We start from the raw sequence: 13550 nt of genomic DNA, 5'->3' as shown, positions 1-13550 counted from the left end.
GGTCGTCCTTAGAGATGGTCATCCCTGATTTTCGGAGATAATGGAAACCGAGGATGTCCATCTCAGAAACGACCAAATGCAAGCCATTTGGTCGTGGGAGGAGCCAGCATTCATAGTGCACTGGTCCCCCTCACATGCCAGGACACCAACCGGGCACCCTAGGGGGTACTGCAGTGGACTTCACAAATTGCTCACAGGTGCATAGCTTCCTTACCTTGTGTGCTCAGCCCCCCAAACCCCACAACTGTACAACACTACCATAGCCCTAAGGGGTGAAGGGGGGCACCTACATGTGGGTACACTGGGTTTCTGGTGGGTTTTGAAGGGCTCACATTTACCACCACAAGTGTGACAGGTAGGGGGGGGATGGGCCTGGGTCCACCTGCCTAAAGTGCACTGCACCCACTAAAACTGCTCCAGGGACCTGCATACTGCTGTCATGGAGCTGGGTATGACATTTGAAGATGACAAAAATATTTAAAAGGTTTTTTTTTTAGGGTGGGAGGGAGTTGGTGACCACTGGGGGAGTAAGGGGAGATCATCCCCAATTCCCTTCGGTGGTCAACTGGTCAGTTCGGGCACCTTTTTGAGGCTTGGTCGTAAAAAAAAAAATTGGACAAGTAAAGTTGCCCAAGTACTCGTCAGGGACGCCCTTCTTTTTTCCATTATCTGTTGAGGATGCCCATGTGTTAGGCACGCCCCAGTACCGCCTTTGCTATACTTCCGACATGCCCTGTGAACTTTGGTCGTTCCCCGTGACGGAAAGCAGTTGAGGAAGCCAAAATCGGCTTTCGATTATGACGATTTGGGCGACCCTGTGAGAAGGACGCCCATTTCCCGATGTGTGTCAAAAGATGGGCACCCTTCTCTTTCGAAAATAAGCCTGATAGGCACCTATGCTTTTTTTTTTTTTGTAAAACAGGTGCCTCTTGTCATGTCACATAGGTATCCTTTTATAAAATTACTTCCATATGTGCAAAACTTATTTGGAAACACCACCTTCATGGTGATCTCATAAGCCTTCTTTCCTTCAATTATTTATCTAGTACTTGTTCAAAACTTCTCTATAAATTTGTTAAAAATATATAATGGACAATAAAAGAATGGGTCAATAAGAACTTACCTGTGTACACAACTGTACAAGCAGTTTAGCAGCACTAGGGGTGTTTGATGCCAAACAACCTACAGCTGTACTCAGATACGCTAGACAAGAAATGGGCTTGCTTGTCTTGCTGTGGACTCCTCGTGAGCGCTCCATGGAGCTAGACAGGGAAGAAAGGCTGGTGGACAGGCCAGCTCTTCCTGCAGCAGCTAGGCACATTAGTCGTACCAGAGTCCTTATATCTGTCAAACCAAGGGATTCGAGACCAGCTGCAAGACTGCAACTAGAACCGCTGTTAAATAAATAAATAAAATAAAAGTAAATCAGACTTTTCCTCACCAAAATCAGTTTTTGAAACTTGGTCTTAAAATACCGATTCCAGCAGAGTAAATGGACGAGCATACTGCTACATTTTAAAACAGATGCTAACTATTACCAATATTTCAGCATTAAACTAAATGACGGACTGGGTAAAAGTTTAAATGAATCAATAGTATAAGTTCACTTTTAACTTGATTGTATCCAAAACCATTTTTAAAATAATACATCAACTAGTCACTGTTCTTTCATAATGCTAGATATGCCACCTATTTCAAGGTTACTGGATAAAAGAAAATATAGAGAACATACTATTTTTCGTCTTCCATTCTTTTTTATTTCTTAGCTTTATTTCTATGTATTTAAGTGGCTAACAAGGCAACCACCATACTTTATCTTCTCCCTTAGTAACTGTTAAGCTTTTCAGAATGTGAAAAAAAGTCAACATATTTCTTAAAGTTTCTGGATAAACTAGGTTCTTGTTATCTTACCAAATGCACTGCACCCTAGATGCAACATCTCCACTTTCTAAAGCCTACCGGAAATTAATGTTCATTTATCTCCAGGTATGACCAACGCAAATCAATCACAAACTTATCTGGTTAGGCATAATGTCACCTGTTCCACCTTAATAGAAATGTACCCTGACTCCTGCAACCAGCATTCAGCAGCAGAATTTGGGGGATTTGAAGAAAGTAATGAAAGAATTTGTGCTTTATGAGAGAACAAGAATTATACATTATGTAAAAAACTACAAGAACTACTAATTCTTCTGTTAAGACTTTAAAAGCTGGCACTGCACTAATTAAATATCAAAAAACATGTCATGGGTGACTAAAACCAAGGCTTCTGGGTTTTATTTTTAACTGAAAACCACTAAAACCAAGGCTCCTGAGTTTTATTTTTAACTGAAACCCATCAATAATTTCCCCTCCCTTTCCCATTAAGAAAATTCATAGCCCTGTTTTAAACCAGAAAAATTCCACCATCAACTGCTGTCCAAGTGCTGCTCCAATTGTTTGAACTCCTGCCTCAGCACTGGCTCCCATTCTCAAACAGATTTGATGGTACAACAGAACATATTTGGATTATTTAATACTGTTTCTCTCCTGAAAGCCAGCACCAGGCAAATTCAAAGAAACTATTTTTACCCTCTCAACATCCAATGGGTTAGGGCAAGGGGACTAGATGTTGGAATGTAACAGGTTCCCTTGAGCTTCCATAATCAGCAATGGGGAATTCCTCATTTCTATGGGTCTTTTTATGGAAACTCCCACTAGAGGAGGGAACCGCACTTGCCTTGGCCAAAATGAGGTGATAAAATCATGGTTCCCTTGCCCCGTTTGAACTTCTAGAAAGACTTCTCGCTATATCAGAGAATACAAATACAGAAGACCCTCTTCCCAATCTAGAAAGAAGGCACCCAAGGCTAGCTTGCCATTTGTCCATATCATGGCACAAAACTGAATTACCTTCTTGCTCTGAGGACTGGCAAAAGGATCTATCAAGGGTGTGCCACATTCTCAAAACATCTTTTCAGCCATGTCCTTATCCTTACTTAGAAACTTGTTCAGAGCCCTTAGGTCTAAGATGGGGCAGAATCCAACTCTTTTTATGGCTAGAAAATCCATGGAGTACAATCCCTCCTCTCCTTCCCCTGGCGGAATGGCTTCAAGAGTGTCTGCATCTAAGAGGGAAGAGAGCACCTTGGTATTTCCTGATGTTGAGAGCTCGACAGCGATGCTCTCAGTGGGAAATTTGGTGGTGCTTTAATAAATGTAGATGGTATCCCTAAAGGACAGTCTTTAGAACTCAATGACTGGAGGCCAGAAGTTTGTGAGAACCATTGCCTACCTTCAACCAGTAAGCTGTCTGGCATGGATTTTGGTATGTTGGCTATGTTCTTGTGGAGGCAGTTAAAACCCCACCCTTGGTTTTGGCTGCTGCACTGCTTGGGGTTTCTGGGTCCTCTGCTGTCTGGATGAAAAGCGAGATCCCTGTATTTAATGGGAAGAGTGGGAGGGACAAGGACACCTACATCTTTGACAACAATAGGATTTCCTTGACGAGGAGGCCAGATTGTACCTGGAAAGAGTCTTAATGGTCTCCTCTATGCTGCTTGATTAGGGCAGCAGCTTCCTGCATCTTATCTCCAAACAGATTCTCTACATGGCTTTTCTTGCACATCGTATCTTATACGTGATGCTTAGAGCTAGGCAAGTCTCTGGGTGCCAATACCCACTGAAAAGCCCTAGATGCTGTACTGTAAAATATAAAAGGTCATTTGGACCATGTATTTTCCACACACCTTCTCGAAGGCATCTCTTGTACATCTATAAACGTAATTTACAACAAGAGGGACTGTGCACCAGGTGCACTTTTTAAAGCAGGCAGGGGCTTTTTTCTAGGGGAGATGGCCGACAGGTAAGGAGCTAAGGTGAAGAGCTCCTGAAGTCCAGGAAAACGGACTCGACTGGGCTGTCTATCGCCACTCCCAACCGGAACGGAACAGCACCACAGCCGACCGAGGGGCTGCGGGACCACGGAGACCTCACTGGATCCCAGAACAGGTGGGCAATCCCGAGATCGGTCGAGGAGGTCTGATTGTGGCCGACCTCGTGGCCGCGAATTTCCTCTGGCTGGACGAGCTTGTCTGGGCCTAGTCGAACCTGCCCGGTTTCCCAGGCTGGCCTAGACCAGCCAGAGCAGGGGGAACCAACCCGGAACCGAGTCGCTGCGAGGCCGCGGAGCACAAGGGTGAACGGACGGGAGAACCCGAGGACTATCTGTTGTCGGGCCCAAGTCGCGTGGCGGCGGCGCATCCCCAGCCGAACGAGCTCGCCCGGCCTCACCGATCACCTCGCTAACACGGAACCTGCCGAGACTGGCCCAGGCAGAGCAGCCATGGCGGGGTGAGCCGGCGCGAGGCCAAGTCGAGAAGGAGCTGAGAGGCGCGGGCGGGAGACTCCAGGGCTAATCAGGATCGCCCGCCTAGCGCACCCAGGCCCAGCTGATCGGACCACGGCGAGGCCGACCAATCCAACGGCCAAGGGTCTTCATGGAGAGCAACCGGGGAGGCAGGTACCTCCTCGGATCGTGCCCGGTGTGCCTCTGGAGCTCAGAAGGACAGGACAGCGAGACGCCCGGGAAACTGAGAGAGCGACCATTACCGAGGCTGAGGACCGGAGAGTGAAAGCACACCGCACGGAGACCCAGAATGAGAGAATCGAGCCACAAGACTTCTTAGACGAATCGGAAACGCTACAAAACAGAGTGCCCCCCCCCCCCCCCCCCCCCGGAGACAACTTCCAAAATCGAGCTGCCCACAAGGGAGAGACTGTGCTGCCGAAATCCAGAAGTGGGAGAGAATCGCCAATGCGGGAACACATCAGACCGCTGCTGCACACTGAGCAACTCTTGGCGATTGATGTTCGGAACGGAGGAACAAGCTGCTTGAACTAGATGTTAATCAGTTATGCATGCATGGTGGATAGTGCTTGTAAGTGCACTGCCTTACTACATCAGATGCTGCTTTGCTTGGTATGCACTGTGTACAATGCCTATAAGTGCACTGCTTTACTGATTTAGATGCTGCCTTGCTCTGTACACAATGTGTATACATTCTAAGTGCACTGCACTGCCTTATTGAACTAAATGCTGCTTTGCTCTGTATGCAATGTGTATAATGCACATAAGTGCACTGCTGTATGCAATGTGTATAATGCTTATAAGTGCACTGCTTCATTGAATTAGATGCCGCTTTGCTCTGTTTACATTGGGTATAGCGAACTATAGTGAACTAAACTCTGTGGCCACATTTTAGTGCACTACCTACTGGGACCCAACTGTAGAAACTATGCTAAATTTTAATTGCCATTATTCGCATACTGCTTAAAGAGAACTAGCAGTAGACATCGCGCAATAGGTGCACTGCGCATATTACACTTTACGTCCTAAATACCCTTGACGATCTACTGCTTCATCCTACTCATACACGCACATACAACTCACGGTACATGTAACAACAATCTCACAACTTACGAACCACATACCATATACATACAAATCATGCCCTCACAAAACAACAACAATGCCCACAACAAACCCACAACCTACAGACACCAACAAGGGATATCAAAAAAAGAAAATATTAAACCCACACATCAAGAAAATAGACAATTGATAAAAATCAATACGAACCTAAACCCAAAGAAGCAATACCAATCAATACAAATAGGATACTCCAATGCTAGATCAATAATTTAAAAAACCTCAACGATAACCGACTGGATAACGGATGATCACCTGGACTTCCTTCTCATTAACGAAACTTGGATCCATGACTCCAAAGACCCCATAATTCTAGAACTTTGCCCACCAGGCTACAAAATCACCCACTGGACAAGGGAAGGAAAAAGAGGCGGAGGCATAGCTATAATCTATAAATCCCAATACACAGTCACAACGAAAGCTGAATCTATCCTTCCTCAACTCGAAATAGCCTCAGTCAGAATCAACCACCCCAACCTACAGGATCAACTAAACATAATCCTATTTTATAGACCACCGGCTAAATGGCCAGATGCCCAGATACACTTTATGGACTTTATATCAAACACATGCCTGTCCTCCCAAAACATTCTTATAGCAGGAGACATCAACCTTCATCTGGAAGATACTAACACAAACAATGTATACGAATGCAAGGAATTCCTCCAACTCTGGGGGATCCACTGGCCTAACATGCAACCTACCCATAAGAGAGGTCATACTTTAGACATCATTACCCATAAATTTTCTTCAGAAGCGAACCTCAGAATCAAAGACACAAAATGGACAATCGCACCGTGGTCAGACCATTACAAGGCAAACACTTCCCTTCTTTGGAAAACAAAAGAAACACAACACAAACAAGAAAAAAGAACATACACCACGAGAGGCAATATAGACCCTTCAACGTTCTGGCAACACATGTATACCGATGAATGGACAACAACCCCAGACTCACCCCAATTTCTACAAGAATGGGACAACAGATGCAAAACAGTTCTAGACAAAATAGCACCACTCCAAACTAGAACCTCACATAGGAAAAGCTCAATCCCTTGGTTCAACGAAGAACTGAAAGAACTAAAAACACAGGTTAGAAGGCTAGAAAGAGCCTGGAGCAAAAAAAAAAAAAGACGAGCACACACTCAAAGAGTGGAAACAGCTACAAAGAAAATACAAATACAAAATCAGACAGACCAAAAGAATGCACTATAGAACTATCATAGGACCAAACTACAAGGACACCCATAAACTCTTCTCACTTGTGAATAACCTCCTAAACACCACACAGGTCACTTCGAATAGCACAGAAACCCCATCGGCAACCAACCTAGCGAAATATTTCGAAGAAAAAATCATAAAGCTCCGAGGCATGATACCAAGCAATACCACGGAGTACACAAGCATTCTTGAATGCCTAGACCCGAAACCTGGGGAATATCCAGCCGATCGATCATGGACCGACTTCGACCTGATCTCAGTAGACGAACTTACACACTGGCTTGGAAAATATGCTAAATCTCAATGCAAACTTGACACCTGCCCTACCAGCTTATTAAAAGCAGCCCCCAAACGATTCATAAAAGACCTCACAAATCAAGTAAACTACAGACTTTCAAATGGTCTCTTCCCCACGGACAAAGGAAATATCCTTCTCACCCCACTGCCAAAAGATGCCAAGAAAAGCACAATGGATTTAACCAATTACCGACCAGTTGCTTCAATCCCACTCATAACAAAACTGATGGAAGGCATAGTGACGAAACAACTCACGGAATACCTGACCACTCAATTCTACATGAGTCTCAATCAGGATTTAGATCAAATCATAGCACTGAAACTGTATTAGTGTCTGCAATGAACTCATTCAAAAAAACAATTGCAACCGGCAAGAATATACTCGTATTACAATTCGACATGTCCAGTGCTTTCGACATGGTAGATCATGGAATACTATTAAACCTGCTAGAATACTTTGGAATCGGAGGCCCAGTTCTCAAATGGTTCAAAGGATTCCTTTAAAAAAAGGAAGTGGAAAACACAACTTCAAGAGATCAATCCGAGACAAAGGGTGAGATGCTCCAGGAAAGCTTTATTGGGACCCTACACGGTCCGTGTTTCGGCTTTTAAAAAGCCTTCATCAGGGGTCTATAAAATAACATGACATATATATAATAATTAAATTAAAATCAGACAAAATATATAAAAACAAATATGAAAACAAACCTAATATAAAAAACTTAATTTTTTCTGCTGTCCTCTTACAAAAATTTTTTCTGCTGTCCTCTTACAGAGACGACATTTCATGTGCTCCATTGTCAATTAGTATACACTTTGTGCATCCACTGATCGGTATGTTCAATTTTCATTTCTGTTCAATTTGTATGTATTAAAAAATCATCTGTTGTAGATACTTTGTATTTTTATTTAGCATGTTATTGTTATTTTTATTTAGTACATTATATTCATTATTAGTTTTTATGTTTAAAGAAATTTGTTCTGTTATACGTTAAATTAATTTATGTACTTATGGATTGATATTACATGCCCCTGGTAATACAGATACAATATATTTTTTGAAGTAGGTTTTTACAATGCTTCCAAAATTATTCATTTAAATATTATTTATTTACTATTTGATCTCTATGATGTTTGTCTGATGATATAGTAATAGTACTTGTATTAGTTTAGTTAATTTTTTAAAATTTTAAGTCAGAGGATTTGATTACATTTTTATATTAGGAATTTTTTATATTAAGTTTTTTATATTAGGTTTGTTTTCATATTTGTTGTTATATATTTTGTCTGATTTTAATTTAATTATTATATATATGTCATGTTATTTTATAGACCCCTGATGAAGGCTTTTTTAAAAGCCGAAACACGGACCGTGTAGGGTCCCAATAAAGCTTTCCTGGAGCATCTCACCCTTTGTCTCGGATTGATCTCTTGAAGTTGTGTTTTCCACTTCCTTTTTTTGTTGAATTTTTGTGGAAACTGCGAACCCCTTTTGTTTCTGCGGTCAAAGGATTCCTTACCACCAGATCCTACCAAGTAACAACGAACAATGATAGATCACCACCTTGGACACCGGAGTGTGGAGTTCCTCAGGGATCCCCCCTCTCACCAACAATCTTCAATCTTATGATGATACCACTAGCCAAACTTCTAGCCAACCAGAACCTTAACCCCTACATATACGCGGACGATGTCACGATCCACATCCCGTTCAAAAGTAACCTAAATGAAATTACCAACGAGATCAACCAGAGCCTCCAAATCATGCACTCCTGGGCGGACTCATTCCATTTAAAACTGAATGCAGAAAAAACTCAATGTCTAGTTCTCACCTCCCAATACAACACAAACAAATACCCTACCATAACCACACCATACTGCACACTCCCCATCTCAGAAAATCTGAAAATTCTTGGAGTCACCATTGATCGATACCTCACACTCGATACCCATGCGAAGAATATAACGAAAAAAATGTTCTACTCGATGTGGAAACTCAAGAGAATAAAACCTTTTTCCCAAGAAGCATCTTCCGTACCCTAGTACAATCATTAGTAATAAGCCATCTGGACTACTGTAACATTCTATATGCAGGCTGTAAAGAATGGACCATTAAAAAACTCCAAACAGCCCAAAACACCTCAGCTAGACTCATCTGTGGCAAAACTAAATTCGAAAGAGCAAAACCGCTAAGAGAGAAACTACACTGGCTACCACTCAAAGAACGCATTGAGTTCAAGATCTGCACAACCATCCATAAAATCATCCACGCAGACGCCCCTCTTTATATGCTAAACCTAGTGGACTTACCACCTAGAAATGCCAGAAGATCGGCCCGCAAATACCTCAACCTGAACTTCCCCAGCTGCAAAGAAATCAAATACAAACAGTCATACGCTACCACTTTTGAGTACAAAAGTACACAGATCTGGAACACACTACCAATGGCCCTGAAAAAAATGGACAACCTAACCAGCTTTCGCATATCTCTGAAGACACACCTCGTCAACAAAGCCTATTAAGGACATCCTCTCTAACTATTCCTAAACTACCCAGGTGCATCCAAAATACCTCTCACAATACCTACCTAGCTCTTACTTCTAAATTTACCTACCTTAACCTAATATCGACTTTATCTAAGATCATGTAATGACTGCATCATAACAACACTCTGTAAGCCACATTGAGCCTGCAAAAAGGTGGGATAATGTGGGGTACAAATGCAATAATAATAATAATAATAATAATAATCTTATTTGGAAAAAAGAGCTAGTGTGGAAGCAAATGACTCGATCTTGAATACAGATATCTCAAACTGAAGCCTATACTGGGCTACATGAAAAAACAAAAGGAAACTTAAAAATTGACCAGAAAACCTAGCTAAGATGCTACCAGAGAAAAAAGTACTGCATGACAGTGACAGGACATGAGAAACTTACAAAACACAATTAAGAGTAAAAGAGGTAAGCTCTGGTAAGGTGCATCCAACCACGTCCATGGAAAGACGACGACTGAGGTGGTTCCACGTGACAGCAGCCAGTGGGAAGTGGTGTGTATTACACAGTGAAATGATTCAAAGACTCTAGTACTTACTACGCTGGAGAAGCTTTCCTGTGTAGCTCTGTCACTGATCTCATGCTGTGAAGACTTGCTATCCTGCTTGTCCTCATAGAAATAAATTTTCGTGTTTACATTGTATAAACTTGCAAAACAAGAAGCCCTACATCTAAATGCACATGGATTACAGAATCAATTGAATGCAGTTTCTAATGACACCATTGTGCGCTATTATAATTTGTTCTGCACTATAAAACTAAAATTTTTCAGAAACTAAACACTTTTACATACATCAAGAGTTTCACAAACCTGACAGAAAGAAGAGAAAGTGCCCTCATGACCATTGTTCTTGCTAGGAGGACCTGGGTTGCTGCTGTTACTCTTCTTAAAGCCATAACACGGTCATGTGGGTTCACCAAAGCTGCAGCCTGCTCTCCTAGAGTTATCCTTCCAGAAGAACCCCTTTCAACAGAGCCATGGCAGCCTTCCAAATATGGAAGAGAAGGAAACATTAAAATTCTACTTGTACATTATGTGATGCAGCATGTTATGATGACAAAAAATGAACACTAATGCTACAATTGGCAGCATTCAGCTAACAAACTTTATAATCTAATTAACATTCGTTAACTAGCACCGACAGATTGGAAACAATTTAACAGCTCTGCCGTAAATAGACTTTTGTTATTCACAAAAATTGACTCTTTTACACCGCAGAGCTAGCATCCTACCATTATGAGGAAAAGTACTATATAATTTGATCCTCTTCAACCAGAATTGTGAATATGCATTTGCATGTACCATAAACCTTCCTGTACTCAAACTTAGGGATCTATTAAAGTGCGATGCATGGTAATATTCATTAAAAATAAAAGGAATAATATGTACTGTGCATTGCACCACAGTAAACAGAACCTTTAGACTGCATACTCTTGCAGCTATAGAATGTATCTGCTATGGACCTGTGCCTGCAGACTAATTATATACTGTACAGTAAATACCATTATCTGTAAATTCCTACAACTCAGACAAGTCATAATTTTGCTTCCAAATATACCTATTTGCATCAGAGTTTCTTCCATGCTGTTTGTAGCTGTGATCATTGCAACGGATGCTCCAAGTGGATCACTGTCAAGGAACTGAACTGGCTCAGGTACCATGCGACGATCATTTAACCCTAAAGGTCCAGCTAAAAACTCAAATTCCTCTTCCCCAGTCAGTTTTTCATCTTCATCAACATCCAGCATGTCCCAGTCTTCTACAGAAGAGACATAACACTCAGGAAAAATAAAAGCAGCACTGGATCCTTTTGACACAGTAAAATTAATTTGAATACATACCACATGAAAATCATGACTGGCCAATTCTTTTTCTCTCATATTATTGTTGGGAATTCATACCTCATAACTGATATTGATAAGAGTTTCTCCTACTATAATCACTATTTTGATCTGATGAAGCCTTATTGAATTCAGCTAAAATCTCTTGATTTCATAAGATTATAGCTTCAAGATTTCACTGTGCAAAATAATTTAAAGCACCATGGAATATTTCTAGAATTACCGCATTTTGAAAGTTATAAAGATAGTTGACTTCCATTTTGCAGTGCATCATTATGGCTGCCTAAGGCGGTTCTCCTGCAGTTGGTCCTGATCCTGAAAGTTGATGAAGCTGCAACTTTCATCAGAAGCTATTTTCTGCCACATCACTTTGGCTAGATATCAGGCATCAAACAGAATAAGATTGAGACCGCATTATAGGCAATGGGAAGTGGAAAACAACCTAGACAGGACCTTCCAACACTCATAAAAGTGGAATCACCTCAGAAGCTACAGGAAATAGTTGATCCCATAGTGTCTGCGCACTGGCAAATCAAATCGATGAAGCAAATACAGTAGGGATGACCACCAAATAAGGATAGGAAACCTGATTCACAAAAGCATCCTTTATTGGAGTGAAAGCAAAAAAATCTCATACCCTCAGGTTTTCAAGGACTTGACATGGACTGTGTTTTGGTTTTACTGCCTGCATCAGAAGTCCATTGATTATAAAACTAAGACAATACAAAGAATGATGTAGAATAAGCACTATGGTATACCAGAGCAACAACTCAATAAGTAAGCAATCCAAACAAAAACCACTGTTATACAGTCTTGCAGTGGATAGAAGTGGATCACCAAGTTGGAAAATCGGCCAATACAATGGGTCTGTGAGCTGACTTCTGCTGCACAATTACAAATGTTCTGAGTATGTGTTGCACCTGGAGGTTAGAGTACTGGATGTGAAGAATGGACTGTCACAGAGGTGGAGGAACCATGTCCACATCCTAGGTTTGCCTCAAGGGGAAGTAACAAAACCCATCAAGTTCATTGAAACTATGCTCCCTTGGCTGCTAGATCTTCACTTTAACCAAGCACCTGAAGTTTAGAAAGCTCACAGAATTACAGTCTGTTCTTAACGGCATGATCAGGGTTCTAGGCCGTTCATCTTAAAAGTACTTCAGCACAGGCCTGATTTACAATGGCAGGGCACTAAGCTGATTATTCTTCCAGACTTATCCCTGGAAACTGCTCAAAAGTGTAAGCAACTTCTTAACAACAGGCCACAGCTCAAACAGCTTAGCATGCAGTACAGAATATTTTATCCTGTGTGACTCTGGGTCATCTATCAAACCACACACAAAACTTAGAAGAGACTAAGAGATCAAGAAAGTTCTTTATGACTGCAAAAGAATCAATACCTGAGTTAGTTGGATCATGGATCAAGTGTAGGCAGTGGTGATTCTCAGGAGTCTGTGAGCTACCAGTTGGATCCTGTAGTACTACATTTAACCCTAATTCTATAAACTTGCCTGCCCAATTTGATGCTAAATACACAAAGTTGTGCGTGCAAGTTATAGAATAACTAGTAAAAAAGGCCCGTTTCTGACACAAATGAAACGGGCGCTAGCAAGGTTTTCCTCGGAGTGTGTATGTTTGGGAGAGTGTATGTGAGAGTGACTGTTTGAGAGTCAGAGTGAAAGTGTGAGTGTGTGTGTGTGAGAGAGAGAGTGAGTCTGGGTGTGAGTGTGTTTGTGAGAGAGTGTGTGTGTGAGAATGAGAGTGTGTGCAAGTGTGTATGTGAGACACAGTGTGAGAGAGAGAGTGTGTGTGAGACACAGATTCTCTGTGAGAGTGAGTGTATGAGACCAAGCGAGTGTGTGAGTGACTGTGTGGCACATAGAGAGTGAATGTGATACAGTGTGAGACAGAGTGTGTGAGAGTGAGAGTCAGAAAGACACTGTATATGAGAGAGAGAGTGTGAGCCCTGCCCTCCCAATCCATGCCCATCTGTCCCCTGCCCCCTCCATTTATCCTTTTCCAGCAATTCCCCTCTCTACCTGAGCCCTGCCCTCCCAATCCATGCCCATCCATGCTCCTCTGTCACCTGTCCCCTCCATTCATCCCTATCCAACAATTCCCCTCTCTCCCTGAGCCTTGCCCTGCAATCCATATCCATCCATGCC

The 13550-nt window shown here is 42.0% G+C and overlaps 1 protein-coding gene across 1 annotated transcript in view; it reads right to left on the bottom strand.

The window, feature by feature from the left end:
- Window positions 1–13550, bottom strand: part of HERC1 (HECT and RLD domain containing E3 ubiquitin protein ligase family member 1) — a 736289-nt gene that overhangs the window by 208152 nt on the left and 514587 nt on the right. The window contains exons 48-50 of the mRNA XM_030188195.1: window positions 11103–11303; window positions 10355–10529; window positions 1124–1394 (exon numbers count right to left, since the gene is read on the bottom strand). Of these exons, the coding sequence (XP_030044055.1) occupies window positions 1124–1394; window positions 10355–10529; window positions 11103–11303 (647 nt within the window). The remainder of the gene's footprint in view (window positions 1–1123; window positions 1395–10354; window positions 10530–11102; window positions 11304–13550) is intronic.

The sequence above is a fragment of the Microcaecilia unicolor genome, chromosome 1 (genome assembly GCF_901765095.1).
Source record: "Microcaecilia unicolor chromosome 1, aMicUni1.1, whole genome shotgun sequence".
In the NCBI taxonomy this organism is placed as follows: Eukaryota; Metazoa; Chordata; class Amphibia; order Gymnophiona; family Siphonopidae; genus Microcaecilia; species Microcaecilia unicolor.
Note: the sequence above shows the minus strand (reverse complement) of the source record. Positions and strands in the feature narration are given on the sequence as shown.